A 21,403-nucleotide genomic window follows, 5' to 3' on the forward strand; every position below is an offset into this window, starting at 1 on the left:
GGAGTGGCTGGTGGATTCAAATTGCTGACCCTTTGGTTAGCAGGTGAACTCTTAACCACTACACCATATAATGGTATACCAAAACCAAACCCACTGCCATCGAGTTGATTCTGACTCTTAAAGACTCTATAGGACAGAGTAGAACTGCTCCATAGGGTTTCCAAGGAGCGCCTGGTAGATTTGAACTGCCAACCTTTTGGTTAGCAACCTAGCTCTTAATCACTACACCTCCAGGATTTCTGTATACTGGTATAGCAAGTACGGTGACATAAGGTAACATGTTTCATGGCATTTTAGAGCTAGTAAAGAATTTCTTGTTTTACAGATACTCTTCATAAAGACAACAGGGCAAATATTATTATCCCCCTTTTCTAACTTAAAATACTAAGGCCCTGAGGGAGTGAATCATGTGCCCCAAACAAGGAAAACTCTAGCTCATCCTTCCACTGTACCACCTTGTCGACTTGGTTCTATTGGATCCAGTCTAAATCTAGCCTGTCTAATCAAGCTTTGTTCAAGTTTTCTGCTGCTTTATTCGCAATACAGATAGAAAAACTCTTAGCTAGTTGTTTAAATGTCAAGGCTACTAAAACCCTATAGAACTCAGTTCTACTCTAACACATGGGGTCGCCATGAGTCAGAATCAATCCAATGGTAATTGACTTGGTTCCTAACTTCTTAGAAAGGAGTCCTGTGGTGCAATGGTTAAGTGCTTGGCTGCGAACAAAAAAATCGGTGGTTCGAATCTATCAGCATCTCCATGGGAGAAAAAACCCCTGGTGATTCCAGCCTTGGAAACCCAATGGGAGAGCTCTACTCTGTCATATAGGGTTGTTCTGAGTTGGAACTGACTTCACAGCACACAACAACAACCTCTTAGAGCCTAAGCATTTTCACCTGTAGCATCTTATCTTAAAAATGAAGGTTAGTTATAATGTATGTATAGTTCCTTGAATAGTATCAGCATATTCTAGGATTATCAATAAATTGAGTTGAAGGAAGAGAGAGGAGAGAGGGAGAAGAAGGGGGAGGAATTACTTATTACACTGATTATGTTACATTAATACTATCATTCTCCAAGATCTGGCTTAGGGTCCTCTAGTAAATGGTAAAATAAAGAGCATTCTTCTATAAATTACCTGCATGAGCTTTTTCTTTCCTGAGGCTATGCTAATTAAAAATACCATGCATGTTCTAATTAGGCCATTGACATTTCTTTTCAATAATTACAAAGGGATTTAAAATAGCCATTTTAAAGGGCACGTTAATATTACTCTAAAACGTAACTCTCTGTGGGTTTAATATTAAGACTAATTTGTAGAGTTGGCTGCACGTAGAATAAGCTACCTCCATGGGACAAATGGGGACCCTGAGGCCCCTTTTCCAAAATACTGGGTCTATCTATCTCTCAGAACGTGTAGGAAATGAAGCAAACTAGCAAGACCATCCAACTTAACACATTCAATGGCATTTGGAACTAGGGTGGGGGAAAACTGGCCCCCTGGTTAATTTCACACTTTCTCTATACATTTCAAAAAACTAGGTGTGACTCCGCAGCTGGATTTAAAAAAGACCTTCAGAAGGCTAACTGCCAGGTATTCTGCAAACTCAACACTCTCTGGCTTAAAAGAATTTTCTGTTTCCTGGTGTCTGTTTGCTATGGGGAATCCAAATCCGTTCAGTGAAAGCCAAGGCTTTATGCTTCTTAAAGGACATTTCCGGCACATTATGGCTCTGGGTTTACTGGAGCTGCTGACCCTTGTCATTCTGAGCGCAGGCATGTTGGGGAATGTCTGCACTCCACAAAACCCAGGGAAGTTTGCCAAAGAGGAAGGGAAGAAGAAAACTAGCATTCATTGAGTGCCTACTGTGTACTATCCTCCCAACAGCCTTCTGGAATGAGCTATCATTGTCTGCATTTGACAAATAAGGGAATCAAAGCTCAGGGGGGTTATCTTGTCCATAGACCATGTGCTTCTCCAGTAACATGGCCCCCTTTGCTCTGAAACATCCAGGAGTTCTTGGGGGAGGGAGAGGGAAGACCTCTTGGTGCCTCCGCTGTTCTCCATCAGGGCCACTCGGCCACCACCTCCTTGCCACAGATTGCCCCAGGTTTGTTTTCTTTAGCTCCCTCATTAATGAGTTCCACAGGACAATGCTAAGTCTAGTTATGCAGCCTTAATTGGTTTAGTTACAACAAGATAATTCCTTTTTTCTTCTCTTGGAGGCCTTTCTGTTTAAAGACATTTTAGCTGGAGGATGCTAATTATCAATGAGGAGAAAGTGACACCTGAAGAGTTCATTTTCCATCTTGGTCCTTGGTGTCTCCTTTGAACTCCCTCTCCCCAGCCCTCTTTCCCACTTCATCACTTCTCCCCCACCATCATAAAAGAGAGCTCTTCCCTTGCCGGAAGGCAGAACTCTCTTTCTCACTTGCCAGGGACTTATTCTCTCTGCAGCTGTCTCTCAGGGATGGATAACCTACATGAGACCTTGCTCAGCCTCGAAGATGGCTTGGGCTCCTCTGACAGCCCTGCCCTTCTGTCCTCCTGGGACTGGAAAAACAGAACAGGGCCCTTTGAGCTGAACCAGGCCTCGCCCACTCAGAGCCTTTCTCCAGCTCCATCACTGGAATCGTCTTCTTCTCCCTGCCCAGCTGTGGCTGGGCTGCCCTGTGGGCATGGCAGTGTTGGCAGTGGGGGCAGTGATGGCTGCAGCAGCCATGTGTCCAGTGGCCTGGTAGAGGTGGACTACAACATGTTGGATTTCCAGCCTGCCTACCTGCAGAGCGTTGGTGTCCCCAGGGCACAGAAGGGCACCAAAGTCAGGATGTCCGTCCAGAGGAGAAGAAAGGCAAGCGAGAGGGAGAAGCTCAGGATGAGGACCTTGGCAGATGCTCTGCATACCCTCCGGAATTACCTGCCACCTGTCTACAGCCAAAGAGGCCAGCCACTCACCAAGATACAGACGCTCAAGTACACCATCAAGTACATCGGAGAACTCACAGACCTCCTCAACAGTGTCAAGAGAGCCTAGACACGAGAGGCCTTGAGCTCTGTCCCAGGAATTCAGCCAGATCAAGCCCACTGGGCAGGAGTGGAGAAGCTTTAAAGACCTGAAGTATCTCATGGAACAATGTTATACGGTTGTTTTGATGTAGTAAGTGTCGTAATCTTGCTGTCTGCAAAGTTCTAAGGGATTCCCATTTGACTTGTTGGAACAGCCAAAACACTTAACTGCCAGGTGAGCAGGCACTTTTGCTTCCAGCTCCCCTACCATTTCTCAGGAGGCATATCCTTTGCAAAGAGACATCACTTTTCCCTTCTCTGTCTGTTCAAGGTATCTTCAAGGGTCAATAGTTTAAAATGCATTTTTTAAATAACATACAATAGTTATTATTAATATTCTCTTGCCATTTTGGTGTTGGGAGTTTTCTTTCTGTTGCTATCACTGTATTTTGTACAGGATCTAGTGTAACACCTGGATTCTTATTTAGAAAGAGTTGTGTCAATTAAAGGGCTATGTTGTTGTGTGTTGTCAAGTCAATTCTGACTCATAATGACCCTGTATGACAGAGTCCCATTTCATTTTGTGTGTATGTGTGTGAACTGAAATTGTGCCTTTACCTTTCAAGGGGCCAAAATCACTTAAACGCAGAAGGAATTAGCGTCATGGTAAATAGAAAGTCACAGGCAGACAGGCTAGATGGAGACAGGGTGAAGGCCCTAAAGGCTAGAGTTTCCTCTCTTAAGGCTAGGGAAAGAGGGCTGCATACTCAGACTGCTGGGTGCCAGGGAATGAGGGTGAAGGAGAAGGAGAAGGAGGGGGAGGAAGAGGAAGGTACAGCACCACAGGTTGGGCCCGAAGCAGGGCTGGAAGGGCAGGATCTCCCTCTGGTAATGCATGTGACCACATTTAATCCCTTCACTAACTGGTTTCTCAAATAAAGAGACTGGCTCAAAATGAATGGGAGACTTTCTTAGTTCCATAGATTGTAAGTGAAAGGGACTGGAACTCAAGTCTCTCTAACTCTAACCCCAAAGTTATTTATTTCTTCATCTCCCCCTCCTATGCCACCCGCCTCAAAAAACAAAATAAAAAATAACAACAACAATAAAACCCTTCCTGCACACAAACATACACACACTGCCTTCACTGTGCCTTGTCTTCAGCTAGATGTCTGTGGCACCCTCAGCTTGGCTAGTCTGAATGGCACACGATATTGAAACGACAGCTTTGAATGACAAACCCACTCAAAAACTAGTGGGCTTTTTTATGGCTGAATTTTTCCCTGTAGGCTTATTAGTCATTTGTATTTGTTTTTCAATGAACTACCTGTTCCTGTCTCCTGTCATTTTTGGGGCTATGATTCTTCATTTATTTTTTTAGTGACATGAATTACGAAGGCAATAGTTGTATTCACCATCTAATGCATAACTTCTCCATGCTTTATCCTTTGCTGATTCAAACATAGACAAAGAAGTAGTGGCTTATAAAAGTTTTTTTAAGATTGGAAAAGTGAGACTATGAAATGTCATCTATTCTGCAAACTGCTTTTTTAAAAACAATTTAACAATACATAGTAAAAAATTCTTCCAAATGAACTCAAAGAAATCTGTGATGGAAGTACCACTGTTTTCTTGACTTTTTAGATGAGGAAATTGAAACACAGACTTGCCCAGAGTCCTACACGTCCTAGTGGAAAACAAAAGTTCAAAGTCTGGGGCTGGCCTAACTTGTTGAATGAATCGCCTTTGGAATAATATTCAGGTTGTTTCCAATTTTTTATTACGAACGATGCTGTCATAAACATCTAGACGAATAGTATTAATCTGATATTTTAAGGAGTCTGATAATTCCCAGAAACGGGATTCCTGGATCAAAGTATATGGGCATCTGAAATTTTAATATCGTTCCTAAAAGGTTGTGTTTATTAACATTATACAACAGAACCCATTTCCCTACATCACCACTGGATAGTATCAATCTCTGAATTTTTAATGAATAAAAAAACATTGTTGTCACTGGTATGCTAATTTTCATTTCCTGACTACTATTTGAGATACAGCATCTTTTTTTTTTTTAATGTATTTGATACGATTATTGTTTTATTATGGTTCCTTTTCTATAACTTGCCTGTAACGTTCTTGGCCATTTTTTTTATTGGGTTGTTTGTCTTCCTGTTAATAATTTGGAGGGGGGAGGTTCTTTGTACATTATACATGTTGGGAATATTTCCTCCCAATCTATCATTTTCTATTAACCTTTGTTTATGGTGTCTTATATATTACGTTTACCATATTTGATTATGGTATCTTTGGCTCTTTGAATATTTTCATTTTTATATGATCAGATCTCTCCTTTATCTCCTCTACGGCTTATGGGTTTCTTCCCTTTGCTTAAAGTTTCCAGTTTCCAAGTTATCTAAGTGTCCTTCTGATTTTCCTAATATTTTAACAGTTTTATTATTTATATATGGATCTGTAGTATACCTGGAATTTATTTTTGTCTATAGTGTGTGGAAGGAATCTAACCATTTTTAATTTGTATGTGTGTGTGTTTTTATTGTGTTTTAGATGAAGGTTTACAGAACAAACCAGCTTCTTACTTTGTGTTTTTATAACTGGAGAATCAGCATATGTTGTCGTTGAAGGGGGGTGGTGGGTGGTGATAGGGCACAACTGCTAAAACTTCATCCTATGTATGTAAACCTTCATCAGCTTCTCATGTATTTATGGTAAGTACTTTAGGGAAGAAACTAGGAAATGTTGGACGATATCAAGACTTGCTCCAACAGATTCTACCCTGTGCATATATATGTGTTCATGTCAGAGTATACATATGGGCACATATACCTGAATTTGTATGTGTATGTTTTGTGTTTTGTGTGTCGGGGAAGAAAGAGTAGAAAGGATAGTAATATGGATATGTGTCGTGGTAGTGGGAGGGTATAACTATTGATCAACTTTTACATCAATTCCTATTTTCTTTACCAATTTTTAGAGTGGGACCCAAATGCTCTCGGCTTTTGATTTTTCAAGCTCGACCATTAAAAATGATTTATAAATAGCTTGAGTAATATTTTGGTTGTGTTTCTTCACTTTCAAAAACTCCCTGGAAGCCACAGATCTCAGACAAGCTTCGCTTTCCCTTAGGACAAATGAGGGGCCCACTGGAGGGCAGCCATCTGGAAAACCAGGAGAAGGTGACCACTCCTTGGGAAGAGGCCTCTGGCCCAGGGCCTTGCCTCACAAATACCACTGCTCTCGGCCGCTGTCCTCCCCAAATTACCTGCCTGCAGCCCCTGCTCCTCTGAAGAAGAGGTAACTGTAAGGACGTCAGCATCTGACTCCTGCAGCAGTCCCCAACGAAGATGCCTCCCCTGTGGGGAGGAAAGTTGGAGCAGGTTTCCGCCCCCACCCCAGTCCCTCTGCTCCCATTCCTTTAGGGAGCATTTGGCCAGGCAAGGCTCAAGAATAGGAATAGGTTATTTCTGGTGCCTGGGAAGGAAAGGGGGAGGAAGAATCACAATTTGCGTGTGCCTACTGTGCTGCAGGAAACCCTGGTGGTGTAGTGGTTAAGCGCTATGGCTGCCAACCAAAGGGTCGGCAGTTCGAATCCACCAGGCGCTCCTTGGAAACTCTATGGGGCAGTTCTACTCTGTCCTGTAGGGTCACTATGAGTAGCAACCGACTGGATGGCACTGGGTACTGCACTGCAGAAACCCTGGGGGCATAGAGGTTAAGAGCTATGGCTGCTAACCAAAAGGTCAGCAGTTTGAATGTACCAGGTACTCCTTGGAAACTCTATGGGGCATTCTAACCTGTCCTATGGGGTCACTATGAGTCTGAATCAACTTGACGGCAGTGGGTTTTTTTTTTTTTTAATGTACTGAGGTTGGTATTCTCACCCTTATTATTTCACGTAATCCTCATAACAACCTTGGGAGGTAGGCGTTATCATTCCAAGGGTAAGGAAACTGAGGTTTAGGACAGTTAAACAATTCAAAGCCACTTGATTAGACAGTGGTACATGGTTGACTAGATAGCCAGTGAATTTAGCTCTAACTCCAAGGCTCCTTCCACCGAATCCTGCTGCCTTCTTTTCCAGCTAGATCTGAGGACTCTGCAGGCTGGCACTGGGCTTGGCAAAGGCGCACTCCGGAGGCTTCTCTACCTTTTCTCTGCTTCCCTACCTCTGGGGACTTCATTTCTTTAACTGTCTGAGGAAGAAGGGGCTATTCATCTTGTCCTCTAAATTATTTCCCTTTGAACTTCTGCCTCCTCCGCCCCAAACATTTCCTCAGAAATTCCTTTCATTTCCTTGCTGGTGGCTAGAGTCCTTCTTAATCTACAGAGGAAACCTGACTTCTGTTCATTTGTGTTCAATAAAGTGTTCCACAATTCACACCGGGGTGAGGCTCCTTTGTTCTCCTTGTAGTTTCTGCCACATTAACAAATTGGGAGATCAGGAGAGAGGCCAGGGACAGAGGCCAAAGCAGGGGGTAGAAGGGAATTCCTACAAATTCACAAGTTGATAGAATTAACTGTATGTTAAGATCTTTATGAAACAAGAGCAAAAAACCTGTGCTTACACCAATGTGTTTCTGGGGTGGTTGCTTTTGTGGCCCTGTTAAGATATCTTGCTAAGTTATACGCCTTAACTGAGGCATCACTTGATTTCCTGACAATTCTCATAGACCCTTGGGGCTGTACAAAGGATCCTGGGCCTGGGCCTTGACGCTACCTGAGCTCAGCTCACACTGCTTGATGGGAACCAGAGCTGGGCAGACTCCTCTTGTCCTCCTGCTGGGAACCTGACAGTAACTCTTTTGTGCACGTGCACGTGAGATACTGAAGCTGAAGCACCACCTCATAGCTGCAACCCTGGAGGACTTGATGTTGATGTTTTGTCCCCAGAAAGATCCTTGACCTCTGAGGAAGAAAACTAAAAGCTTTGGAGGAGGCTGGGGAGAAAAGACAATTATTGGTTTGACTCTTGGGTTTGGAAACTGTCGACCATCCCTCTCTTAGCAGTTTTCCCGGTTACTTTCGTCTCCAGATGGACTCTATTGACTTCTGTTTTTCTTCATTAGGTTAAGTGGGGCTCTGGCCGGATTGGGATGGCAGGGAGCTTTTAGAAAGAAGAATGCTTAGAAAGGACTGCCATGTGATTTATCCCATCCCAGTAAACAGCAGTTGTGGGAGTTATCATTTTAAGGGGCCAGGCTCAGGGCCAAGGGCTTGACATGTGTTTTCTCATCTAAGCTTGATAGCTTAACTCTACAAGAGCTATTATTAGTCTGCTTTACAAAAGAAGAAGCAGGTTCAGAGAGGCCCAAGGTCACATAATTGGCAGCAGAGCCAGGATTCCACCCCAGGTCTGCTTGACTCATTTCCTCAACAAAACTAAGCTCTATGTATGCACTAGAAAGTCAGGAGTGAACAACAAAGCCCCTTCCCTGCCTGAGTCTCTCTCACTAGTTTACCCTCTCATCTGAAGAAACTTTGTATTTGGTGTCCAAACAACTTATTAGAACTTATCAGCTTTAAATTGTGACACGCTTTCTGTCCCCTTCCCACATGGTATGGGACATGCTTATCGTTTCTCTCTCTGTATCTCTTGATCATATAAAATGGAGTTTGAGGAAAATGTGGGTGTTTTGCAGCAACTTTCATGGCACTTGTACAGCCCAAAAGGTATCATAAACTGGATTTCATAAATACCTGTTTTCAGGGATAACAGCTTACCCATTTTTTCCTTCAGTTTCTTTGAGGCACATAATGATAAACCTAAAAATGGCAATAACAACAATAATGACTTACATTTATTGTGTGCTTATTCTGGGTGAAGCAATGTTCTAAGTGCTTTACATAAAATAATTCCTTTAATCCCGTGATTACCCTTGTTGTTGTTGTTGCTAATTGCTGTCAAGTCAGTTCTGACTTATGGCAGCCCCCTGTGTGCAGAGCTGAACTGCTCCATAGAGATTTCAAGGCCGTGACCTTTTAGAAGCAGATCACCAGGCCTATTTTCTGAGGTGTATCTGGGTGGGTTCCAATGGCCAATCTTTTACCTAGTAGTTGAGCACTTAAATGTTGTAGTAAGTGCTAAAGTTATTTCCATGTCATAGATGAGGTAACTGAGGCACAGGCGAATACCTGTCCAGGCCCTTACTACTACACCAGCTGCGTCCCTGTATTTGCTTTAGAGATTACAAAGCATTTTACACATTTTATCCTATTTAATCTTTATCTATACATAGTGGTTCAGTGCTAGAGCTCTATTCAAAAGGTCAGCAGTTCAAATCCACCAGGTGCTCCTTGGAAACTCTATGGGGCAGTTCTACTTTGTCCTGTAGGGTCGCTATGAGTCGGAATCAACTCAACGGTAACTGGGTTTGGTTTGTTTGTTTGTTTTTATACTTTTTTTTTTATATATGAGGCTGAGCTAGGATTGTTATATCCATTTTACAGATGAGGAAATTGAGGCTCAGGATGACCAATATCACACCATTGACACAGGGCAGATCTGGTAACAAAATCCAGGTTTTTTAAGTTCCTAATTTGGTTCTTTCTGGCTAAATCATACTGTCTCCTGAGGAAATCCAGTTGTGCCCTAATCCCTGTCCCCAAAAAAAAGTCCCCAAAGGCATCCCCATAAAGAGAACTAAAGGAACACCATGATACATTTATGTAAGGTGGATTTTTGCATTGAATCTCTCTCAATGCAAATTTTTCCTTGATTTTTAGTCTAAAAAGTGTACAGTAACAATCTGACTACATTCAGCACAACTGACATTTTCATGTAGTGTAGGGCAGTGGAAACCTCAACCCTTGAATAGCATTTTATTCTTTATAATTCAAGAATTTATACCCCTGCCGCTATTTTTAGTGCATGCCTAATGACTTCCTAGCAGTGAAAACAGATGCCATTTAAGTATTTAAGCTCCAAGGATACTAACGAACATCAAAAGGCCTGATATATTCTGTGGGCAGCTGAGAAGCCGCAGGCTGAAGACCTGGTCATTGGAACAGAGAATAGGGGTGCAGTGAAGGAGATAGGAGTCAGATCTTATTCTTGGCTCCTCCACTGGGCCTGGAACTGTGCTGAGTAAAGGGGCAGCAGAGAGGAGACCAAGTGAGTGACACAAACAAGAGAATGCAATACGGCATGAGAATACCACGGCAGAAGGTGTGCGTGGTGCGGTGATGAGACAAGAGGAAAAGGAACCAACTCCCCTTGCAGGGCTCAGGGAAGACTTCACACAGGAGGAGGCTCTTGAAGTTTCCTCCAGGCACTTGAGGGGGCAAAGAGCACTGTGCAAAAGCATGGAGGTGTGCAAAATCTCGGGGGTTTGGGGAAATCATAAGTGGGGTGGGTTTGGCTGAAGCCCCGGGTGAGCCGGGAGAGGCAGGGAAAGGGGGCTGGACAGATAGGCAGGAGCTGAGACACACCTTCAAGCTGTGGGTAAACTTCTCAACCAAAGAGAAGTGCCTCTGGATCACGGGCAAACTCAGGTGGTTATTTATCTGGGTCCCAGTCAAGGTTCCTGGTGTAGAACAAAGCACAGAGGTAATGAGCAATTGGAGCTGTGGTCTAGCTGGCCCATGAGGATACCCAGTTTTTAGCAATATTTCTTAAAAATCCTTTCTTCTCACATCCACTTTCTCCATGCCTTACAGCTTCTCTCACGTCTTTTTTCTAATCTCTACAAAACATTCCTCCCCAGCTCTATCCACGTGACTCTTGTCCTTGGACCTTGTCTCTTTCTCTCTCTGCCCTCATCCTTAGTTACTCCCTCCCCCCCCTTGCCGCATAGCACGTGCCCAGCACAAAATCGCTCCTTGAGGGAGGAAAGCGGGAGCAATTATGCAGATAAAGCCAGAATCTTCTCTAGAAGGCTAGGGACATTCATTCAATATTTATTCTGTCTTGCTTATGTCAGAGCTTTCTGAACACAGTAGTCCCAGGCTGCATTTGCTTGCATTTAAGGCAATCTTCGTTCCTTTTCAAGTTCCTGGGTGGTGCAAATAGCTAACATGCTTGGCAGCTAACTGAAAGGTTAGAGGTTCAAGTCCACCCAGAGGTGCCTCAGAAGAAAGGCCTGGTGATCTATGTCTGAAAAATCAACCACTGAAAACCTTACGGAGCACAGCTCTACTGACACACTTGGGGATTCCACGAGTCCAGAGAGACTCGATGACAACCAGTTAGGGTTTTCATTTCTCCCAATCATTCAAACACTGCAGTTTGAAGTTTAAATGGTGAACAGGACATAGACCTATACATAAGTGACCATAATACAGACAAAAAGAAAAGGAATAACATTTTTAAAAAGTGTCTAAAATGTAATGGGAACAAGAGAAGGAGAGAGAAACGTTCTTGTTGATGAGACACCTGGGTAGCAGAGGCACTGGCACTGAGCTTGAACCTAGATGATCAGTGGGATCTTGATAGAGGAGAGGTGCATCTCAAGTGAGAGAACAGCGAGAGCAAAGAAAGATAAAGGAATCAGTGAGGGACATAGTGCAGTGGGTGTGGGGGATGGGACATGGGGAAGAAGAGTTAGTTTGGGTACAGACTGTAAGGGACTCAATGCCAAGCTAAGGGATTGGATTTAGCAAACACCTTCATTTTGTGTTTAGCTCATCTGTGAGGATATGTGAGGATGATACATTTATTCACTGAACAAGAATTCATGGACCTGATAACACGTGCTGGTTCCTAGAAGAGATACGAGGTCTCTACCCACTGGAAGTTTACACTCTACTGTGGAAGAACAAGATTCCATGATTGATTGAAAAGGAGCGTGTCTCAGGCAGAGAGTTGGCTAGAAACTCTGGGGGGTGGGAGGACAGTCTCTGGGGATTGAACCGCAAAAGGGAAGGAAGATTTTCAGGGATTACAAGAGAGCAGACGCTAGAGGGGTGGGAAGGAAGCAGGAGGCAGAGGTTCCTAGTGGAGCTGGCGAGTAGGGTATATGAGGGGCCAGGAGAACCAGTGAGAAGGGGAGTGGGAAAGGTGGGCCCAGCTTTGGAAAGCTCTGGAAAAGTCCACTGAAAAGATACTATTTCCAAATTCTGACCAACTCTTGAGTATTCTGTTCACGAATGTTCACTTCAGTGGGTGCATACTACATTTTAACACTTCCAGCAAGACTGTGAGGCAGATACCAATACCCCCATCTTAAAAAAAAAAAAATTTTTTTTTTTTTTTTTTTTACAGAGGAGAAAATAGGCCCCCCAGAGGTAAAGCAACTTTCTCGGGGCCCTTGGCTAGTGATTGGCAGAGCAGGCTTATGGATCCAGAGCTATTTGATTACACAGCAGTGCTCTCTTCCATTCCCTCAGCTCCGCTAGCCTCACTGAAATAACGCAAGCTAAAAGTAGAAACTACAGTGTTCACAGGTGAAGAACTGGATCCTTAGTCAGCTTCTCAGCTGAGGTGATTAACATTTGAAATTTTTAAATTTCAGCCATGGGGGAGGGGCAGATGGCTTTCTCCATTTACAGCTAATTTAAGGAAGTGAAAATGTTTCCCCATTTTGATCTTTTAATTGTCTCCTGTAGGGGATGAACTTAAAAAAAAAAAAAAAATCCTAGGGGTTTAAATATGGATATAAAAGCAATTTACTGCAACCAAATAAAATGTTCTTCTCTGAGATCTCTCGCCCTTACAAAACAGGCCCCTTAGTCTGTCCCAATTCGGTGCTCCCCCGCCCCCGACTCTGCAGCAGGTGAGCCTCAGAGGTGCTCACCAGCCGGCTCTTAACCCTGTTAACAAGGCTGGAGGCGCCAGAGTGGGCCCCTCGCTGGGCTGGAGCGGAGGATGCTGCGCCATAAAGGACCCTGCTTAAAAGAAGCAAAGGGTGCCACAAAAATACTGTAAGAAGAATAGGGTCTGTTTTGTTTCGGTTTTGTTGTGTTTTAAATAAAAACCAAAACCAAACCGTGGAGTCCGTTCCGACGCATAGTGACTCTATAGGACAGGGTAGGGTAGCCACATAGGGTTTCCAAGGCAGTAATCTTTATAGAAGCAGCTCACCCTACCTTTCTTCTGCGGAGCGGCTGGTGGGTTCTTAACGTCTGACCTTTTAGGTTAGCAGCCCAACCAGCGCTTTAACCACTGCGCGACCAGGGCTCCTTGTGTTTTAAATTCTAGGCACAAATTTCCACTTTTGAACCTGACCATTCGTTAGCAACTGAGCAGCGCGAGGTCTCTGCTCCAGCCTACCTGGCACAGGTTGGCTTCGGAGAAACAGGTACCCCAGGCAGTGGCTATTTTCACCACTTTTGGAAACATCATCCCATCCTACTAGTGAGCAGAGGATTTTCTTTGAAAAGCATTTCCGCAAAAAGCTGCCGGTAAGCTTTCCTAGCCCCCAGGCACACCGTCACTGGTTCTGGACCCAGCGGCCCCTTGGATTTTCAAAATAGGCGGCCAGGGGACAGACCTTCTCTGCACGCCACAGTGTCCCCCGCGCGAATGAGAGGGCTTCTGCGAGATGCGCCAGGTGCCTGGACGCGGCTGACGTTCGCGTTTTGGGAAAGAACCCTATTGTTGGAAAAGCCAAAGAATCCATTCAAAAAAACTTTTTTGGCTAGTGGGCAACGTTCTTCAGAATTAGTCCTGGGCTGCGGAAAATTGCAGAGCGGCTGGTGTTACGCAAAAAAAAAAAAAAAAAAATGCTCCAGCTTGACCCTCGCGGGGTCTGCGGAGGCCTGGAAGGACCAGCAGGCTGGGAGCTAGGCTTCCAGCAGACCGGTCCCGATGTGAGAGGAACTGCTTTACGGCTCTAATAAAATTTCGAGGTCAGAGAAACAGACAGGCAGAAGCCAGTGAAAACCGCTCAGTTTGGGAGTTATTTAGCAACGTCTCCAAAGTCACACACGGTTTATAAACTCTCCTTTTTTTTTCTCACTAACCATCTCGATTTTATTGACAGTGGAAATATATCTAATAAATAAAACTTGCATGTCTGCCCTTCCCTTGCAGCGGATGGATGGTTATGTGACCTGTTTGGCCAATTAAATACAAATAGAAATTTCTGGGTGGGGTTTCCAAATTCATTTTACAATGAAAGCATAACGTTAATCCTGAAGCCTAATAAACATAGCACAAAAGGGAAAACCATAGGATAGTTAAAAACCAGAGAATTTCACTAACAGATAAGATACATTTAAAATGAAATCTAGAACATACTCCCATCAAGCCTTCATCCCAGATCTCTTTATCTTAGAGGGAAGTGAGAGGCCCCTGGGAGGGGAGAATCACACTAGCAGTAACAAAGAAGAGCTCCCTCCACACCTGCACCCCCCCACCCCCACGACCATAAGGTTTCCAGTTTCCTTACTGATAAAGCAGAGAGAGTAGCTTGATAGTGGCGTTGCTGCACCGCTGAAAACACTTTTCCAGGCATGTGGGAAATTCCACCTAAGGCTAAATGCTGACAGATTGCTTTTCAACAACTACCAAACAACAAAGCTGAAAAGGCCTTTGGGAGAACATAAGATATAATGCTCTACTGGCCTTGTTCTAGTCTTTTTTCTTAAAAGCATCAAGGTTAATTTCGCCTCAGGACCTTTTCCTTGTTACCTTTGTCTGGAAGCATTCTATTTAGCACAGGATCAAGGTCTTCTCTTTCATCCCTCCCTTTGCCTGGGCTCTGTCACAACCAGCTTCCCTATTTTATGCCATTCATGATGATAAATCCTATCCGAAATGATCTTATTTGCCTTAGTCTAGTAAATAAGTTAAACAAAAAACAAAACGTGTTGCCATCAAGTTGATTCTGATCCCTGGCAACCCTATGTGTTTCAGAGTAGAAGAGTGCTCCATAGGGCTTTCAATGGTTGAAATCTTACAGAAGTAGATTGCCAGGTCTTTCTTCTGTAGCACCTCTGTGTGGATTCAAATCACCAACCTTTTGTTTAGTAGCCCAGCAGTTAACCATTTGCCATATCCAGGGACCTTAGTAAATAAGTTCAGTACATTGTTAACTACTGTGTCCACAATACCTGACACATAGATGCTCAATAACTTAGTGAATGAATGAATGTGGAAACAGCAGTAATGGCAGCACCTGCAGCAATAATCCATCTAGTGCTCCCAACATGAAGGGCCAGAGTATATCTCGATCTCACCTCTATGCCTTAGTCCAGGCCTTCTTTGTCCCAGAAAAGAAGGGGAGCACAGGCGTTCGTATAATGGTTGAGTACTTTTGCTGAAATAATTTGAGGGCTTGTATATTTCCATCTGATGTTCTTTTAACTTCCTATTACCACACACATACGTTTCCCTCTAGTTTGAGGGGCTTCAGGACAGGACTTAGCTGGTTTTTCCTCAGTATCAGGTACTTAGTAAGTCTTTGGTGGGAAAAAGATGATCTCAGTCCCTGCAACTATAGAAGGATTTGAGCTATTCTTGTTTATTTGAATAATACAGAGTGTGTGGGTTAAGGCAGGTGGAAGGCAAGGAAGAAGTCTCACTTAAAGGCTCTTTCCAATGAGCAGACAGGTTTATAGTGCTGTTTATTGCTCAAAAGCTATATATGTATATATCTAAAAAAAAAAATTTTTTTTTTTAGATATATACATATATATATGTGCAAATTAGAAGCTACCAATCTAGACATCTTCAGATACCTGTAGCATAGAAATGGGAATATGATTTTGGAGAAATGGCATTGCCTTGTGGGTAAAAGAGGCTCAGATTTTGTTTGAGGTGGCCAAGATGATGGCTCTGGATGAGATGTGTTCTCTCATGTGGTAGAAACCAGCACTTCTTCCTGCAGATAAATACAAATAAGATGAAATACACTTATCATTCCAAGGGAATTTTTCCTCAAACTATCCCTGCCCCAACTTGATAATCTTCAGATGAAGTTCTCATTTGTTTGTTTGTTTTTGTTTTTCTAAGCCTCCTTTAGGAAAAATTGCTTCAGTTGTATAGACCTTCGTTTCTAGAAAAAATAAAAATATCCCTTATATAAAAAGTTATTGGTCATTTTTGTTCAAATCTCTGAATTCTAGATTCTTATATAAAGTCAGATCCTTCCTTGGAACAAGTTTTTAAACAGAAAGAAGATGGGGATGTATGATGTCCTTCAGAGGTGTAACTAGGCTATGGCAGGTATTGCACTGGCCCTGGGCACGTAGCACCACTGAGCAGTTTCTATTCACCCAGTATGGCCAGTGGATCAGCATATCCACAGAAAATGGCACCTATGGGAAACACTGAAATTGTGCCCTTGTCCAAACATCTGAACCCCTCTTTTAGAAAACTTTACCATAATATCAGCTCCAAAAATATAAGTCAAGGTCATTAAAATCCTTTCATGAACACATTACCATGCTTGAGGAAGGACGTTGGGCCATATGGGGTTAATAGAAACTGCTCAGTGGCACCACACACCCAGGGCCAGTGCAATACCCTAGATATGCCACTGTGCCCTATCTTAGACAATAATCATAATTTTTATTTTATACTTGGCATTTATTGTAATTTTTCAGGAAAGAGAGATATTTGTATTAGATCACTAAGATGGTCTGATAGGCCGACTACCTTTCGCCAAGTCTGGTTATAGTGGAATGCGGCTGAAGCGACTTACTTAGTCTCTGCTTGCCTGGAATACACTTTTTTGTACATAGCAGGTCCGACATGGGCTCCTTGGAATTGCATATTACCATACTGCAGTGGAAGTATAGCTGCCGAAATTAAAAGCATTTTTTTTTTTTTTTTGGCAAAGTTGGCTAGGCTCATAAGCACTATGCTGACAAACTAACAAATTTCAAGATTTATTTAATCTTGTCACATTAAGATAGAGGCTGTCACTAACATTGCTCTGTAGTTTGGGCTCATTAACTCAGATCCTCTCTTTGGATGATGTTGACTACATAGATCCAGGTCGAAAGGCTTAATGAAAGGCCAAGAGATTATAGGATTCAATTTTTAAGTCTGTTGTTGCTAGTTGTCATTGAGTTGATTGACTCATGGCAACCCTAGACAGAGTAGAACTGCTCCATAGGGTGTTCAAGGCTGTGACCTTTCAGAAGCAGACCATCAGGCCTGTCTTCTGAGGCACTTCTGGATGGGTTTGAACTTCCAAGCTTTAGGCTTGTAGTCAAGTGCTTAACCATCTGCACCACTCAGGGACTCTGCTTTTTAGGTCTAGTGATTCTTAAATTTTGGAAGATGATGGTAACAGCTTTATATAAAGGTTATATAGTTTAATATGCAAATGATTATAGAAACCAAAAAAACTCAAACCCAGTGCCGTAGAGTTGATTCTGACTCATAGCGACCCTATAGGACAGAGTAGAACTGCCCCACAGAGTTTCCAAGGAGCACCTGGCGGATTCAAACTGCTGACACTTTGGTTAGCAGCCATAGCACTTAACCACTATGCCACCAGGGTTTCCAAATGATTATAGAGATACTTACAAATATAGAGAGTTATAGGTAAAAGATTTCATGTTCCAGACACAAGCCTACCATGAAAGATTTGAAGTAAAGAAGCTTGTTAAACACTGAACTGCCTTTTTACTTTGTCTCATTACTTGTAATCGCAATGGCTTTTTAGACCACCTCCTGTCCTTTAAAGAGAGTGCTACAGCTATTTTGAATTAAATTTTTCTAATTCATTTTGGTTTCCCTCTTGTCCAATTATCCACAACTAGACAAATCTGACTTTAAAAAAACAAATTGTGTTTACTTGATCTTCAGCCCACCTACTGGCAAATTTGAACAAGTCTATTTGAGCAAGAGACAAAACAGTCAGATGAAAAGCCTACTCACATCTTCCAATAATGTACTTTCTTCCTTCATGAAGGTAAACATTTTCACTTCAAATCTCTTCACGTGGGAAGGAAATTTCACGGAGGTTACATCCACAGGGTGGAACACAGTTTCATGGGAATTGTCAACATTTGCACAACTTATAAAAAAAAGTGGGGGGAGAAAAGAAGAGTGGTTTCTATGAGCTCAGTGCTAGAGGGCATTTGTTGATGTTTGCAGCAAGAGTCTACATTTCAATTGAAAGAACACAGCCTTAAATCATTCCTCTTATGGGAAATCAAATCAAACCCGTTGCCATCGAGTTGATCCCGACTCATAGTGACCCTATAGGACAGAGCAGAACTGCCCCATAGGGTTACCAAAGAGTGGTTGGTGGATTCAAACTGTCGATCTTTCGGTTAGCAGCTGAGCTCTTAACCACTGCACCACCAAATCTCCCTCTTATGGGAAGTCCCCACAAAAACAAAGCTCACTATCCAGACAGTGGGTCATCCAGGCAGTGGGTCACCCAGGCAGTGGGTCATCCAGGCAGTGGGTCATCCAGGCAGTGGGTCATCTGCCTGCTATAAAAAAAAAAAAAAATAGGAATAGAATAATATGAACACCTTAGTTCTTCTGTGGAAGTGAATTTGAAGGGACAATTTCATGTTTCGTTTTTATGCTGAATTTAAAAATTGGCTTATCATAAATATTGATGAGACAAGATCAAATAAAAAGGCTATTGAAATAAAATAGAAAATTGAAAGCTATTGAGAGAATAGTTCAATCCCAGAGAGATAAAACATCTACTTTTGAGCCTTCTACCAGCCACAGCAGTAAAGGAAGCAGTGTCATGGAATTCACTATCTGCAGGGAAAGAATACAAAGATAATGTTCATGGCATTGAGTGCTAAAAAGAACTGGTCTCATAAAAATCCAATGCATTTTATTGCTTGATCTTCAAAAGTAGTATCCTAGAAGGTGCAAAGATGTGATGATTTTATAGTAATTCTGAGTATGAGCCAAAGACACTATGTAATTTGTCCTCAGGGAAAACCACAGCCATAGGGAAAAAGAGTTCAACTGGCCGCATTTCTGACTTTTAGGCAGAGAAGCATTAATGCTAAAAAAAAAATAATGCTAGGATACTTTTATTCATTAATCTCCTGGGTGTCTGAGATAGCACAGATTCTTTGTGGTAATTCCCACTCCCCAGGCCTCTGCTCAAATGTCACCTTGAGTGTAACTACCCCAATTGACACAGAACTCACTGGTCTTTGCAACCTTTTAGCCAGCTTCGTATTCTATCAGAGCATTACATTCTGTCTGTGTTTGACTTCTCCAAATGAATGCAGGCTCTGAGGGAAAAACCTTGTTATGTTCACAGTTATATTCCTGGTATGTAGGACAGCACTTGGTGTACACCTGGCGCTCAATGAATTTGAGTGAATGAATCCTTACCTCTACACGTGGCTTCAAATCAGTTCTTTTTAGCTTGACCACCTGCTGAGAATCTGCATTTCTACCAAGTTCCCAGGCGATGCTAATGCTGCTGGTTAGGGACCAATTCTGAGATCCACCAGTAGAGCAGTGGTTTTCAAGATTATACAGAAGAATCACCTGTGAATCTTGTTAAACTGTAGATTCTGATTCAGTGTATCTGCGCGTGGAATCATTAGCATCACCTGGGCAATTGGTAGAAATGCAAATTTTCAACAGGGTTTGAGCCAAAACAGACCAGTTTGAAGCCCTGCCTGTAAGACACCTTAAAGTGAGTCTCTATAAGGACTAGGATTAAAAAAAGGAACATCGCACATTCTATGTTATTCGTCACCCTCTAAATGAGGGAAAGGAACCAAATATTTCTAATTGAATTTTTACAAGATTTGGGGGAAGAGAAGGAAGGGAAAATGCAAAGAGAATGTGTAGAAGTAGTTTAAGTTAAGCAGAAAATGAATTAGGACTTCTTACACCATAAGCAGAGCCCTGGTAGCACAGTGGTTAAGAGAGTGCCCTGCTGTTAACCAAAAAGGTCGGCAGTTTGAATCCACCAGCCACTTCCTTGGAAACCCTATGGGGCAGTCGTACTCTCTCCTATAGGGTTGGTATGAATTGGAATCAACTCAATGGCAGTGGGTTGGGTTTGGCTGGTATATCATAAACAGGAGTCCCTGGGCGGCCAAATCAGTAAGCACTTTACTAGCTAAATGTTCAGTGGTTCAAACCCACCTGGAGGTGCCTCAGAAGACGGGCTTGGTGATCTGCTTTGAAAAGGTCACAGCCTTGAAAACCCTAAGGAGCAGTTCTACTCTGCATGCATGGGGTCGCCATGAGTCGGAATCGACTGGATGGCAATGAACAACAGCATACCCTATACGTTATGATGAATACTCCTGTCACTGACCTGTAAAACATCATAGTAACTAATGCCTGTTGCCAGTGTGAAGTAGCCACTTACCTGTTAATAATGATGTCCCACTGTGGGTTGTTCTTGGGATCTGGGTCTAGGGTAGACCAATAAAGCCCTCTAGAAATAGCTCCAACTGTGGATCTTCAGAATACAGAACATCAATTTCAAAGAAAACGGGATCTCTTAAATATTTCACGACTGGGTATTCCATATCCTTGTAGAATTCTGAAGACAATGCATCTATTAAGAATCAGTTTGGAAATTAGTTTGATCACAGGTTTAATAAGAAATTTTTAGGTTTAAAATTGCTTTGACAGTTCAGCAACTGTGATATAATAATGAAAATTAAGTTGGAATAAAAAAAGTACATATGAATGTCCCCCTAGGTGTAAGGCCCCCTCTAAAGCATGTATGCACAGATGAGAAAGCCTAAGACCCACCCAGAGAACATTGTTTTTTTAAATTTTTCTGTCATGTTGTCTCCAATTGTTTTGTACTATCATTGTCTCTACTATTTTCCCACCTTGGCTAATGACCACGCATTAGTATTTTATTTGAAACAATTTAATAGCTAAGACTTTCTACCATTGGGATGTACACAACTTATTTTTCTTAGAGATGTAGGCTTTTCATTCATATATGCATGTACACAGATACGTGTATATGGAAAAATATATATTTACTATTAAGATGCTGAAATGACTATGTTTGTATGTATGTATGTATGAATAAATTTTATTTCCTCATGAAAAATTCCTAGGAGTAGGAATGTAAACTATTAATACTCTTGAGGCGTAGTGTCAAACTGCATCATGGAAAGGCGATACCAAGTTTTATCACCACCAGCAATATGACAGCATCTGTTTTACCATACCTTTGCCAACAAAGAATCACCTTTGCCAAATATCTTAATTTGATAGATAAGAAGTTGTATCTTACTTTTAATTTGTATTTCCAATTTCTAGTGACAAATATTTTTATATATAGAATGTTTGCATTTTTGGTGAATTGTATGAATCCTTTGACTACTTTTCTATTGGATACTAATAAGCCACTCACTCATAAGATTTCTTCATTTTAAGGATATTCACAGTTTGTAATTTATTGCAATATTCAGCTCAACCCTTGTTAAAACCAAGCCTCAGTTCCCTAACTGGTAAAACTGGAGAATTCTTGCCTGCTACTCAAGATTTTTTTTTTTTACTCAAGATAGTT

General features: G+C 42.2%; 1 protein-coding gene across 1 annotated transcript; it reads left to right on the top strand.

The window, feature by feature from the left end:
• The first annotated feature begins 2,472 nt into the window (after positions 1-2,472).
• On the top strand, positions 2,473-3,036 carry MSGN1 (mesogenin 1). Its single transcript, XM_003411811.3, has one exon. The coding sequence runs from the start codon at positions 2,473-2,475 to the stop codon at positions 3,034-3,036; it is 564 nt and encodes a 187-aa protein (XP_003411859.1).
• Positions 3,037-21,403: the final 18,367 nt, after the last annotated feature.

The sequence above is a fragment of the Loxodonta africana genome, chromosome 12 (assembly GCF_030014295.1).
Source record: "Loxodonta africana isolate mLoxAfr1 chromosome 12, mLoxAfr1.hap2, whole genome shotgun sequence".
Classification (NCBI taxonomy): domain Eukaryota; kingdom Metazoa; phylum Chordata; class Mammalia; order Proboscidea; family Elephantidae; genus Loxodonta; species Loxodonta africana.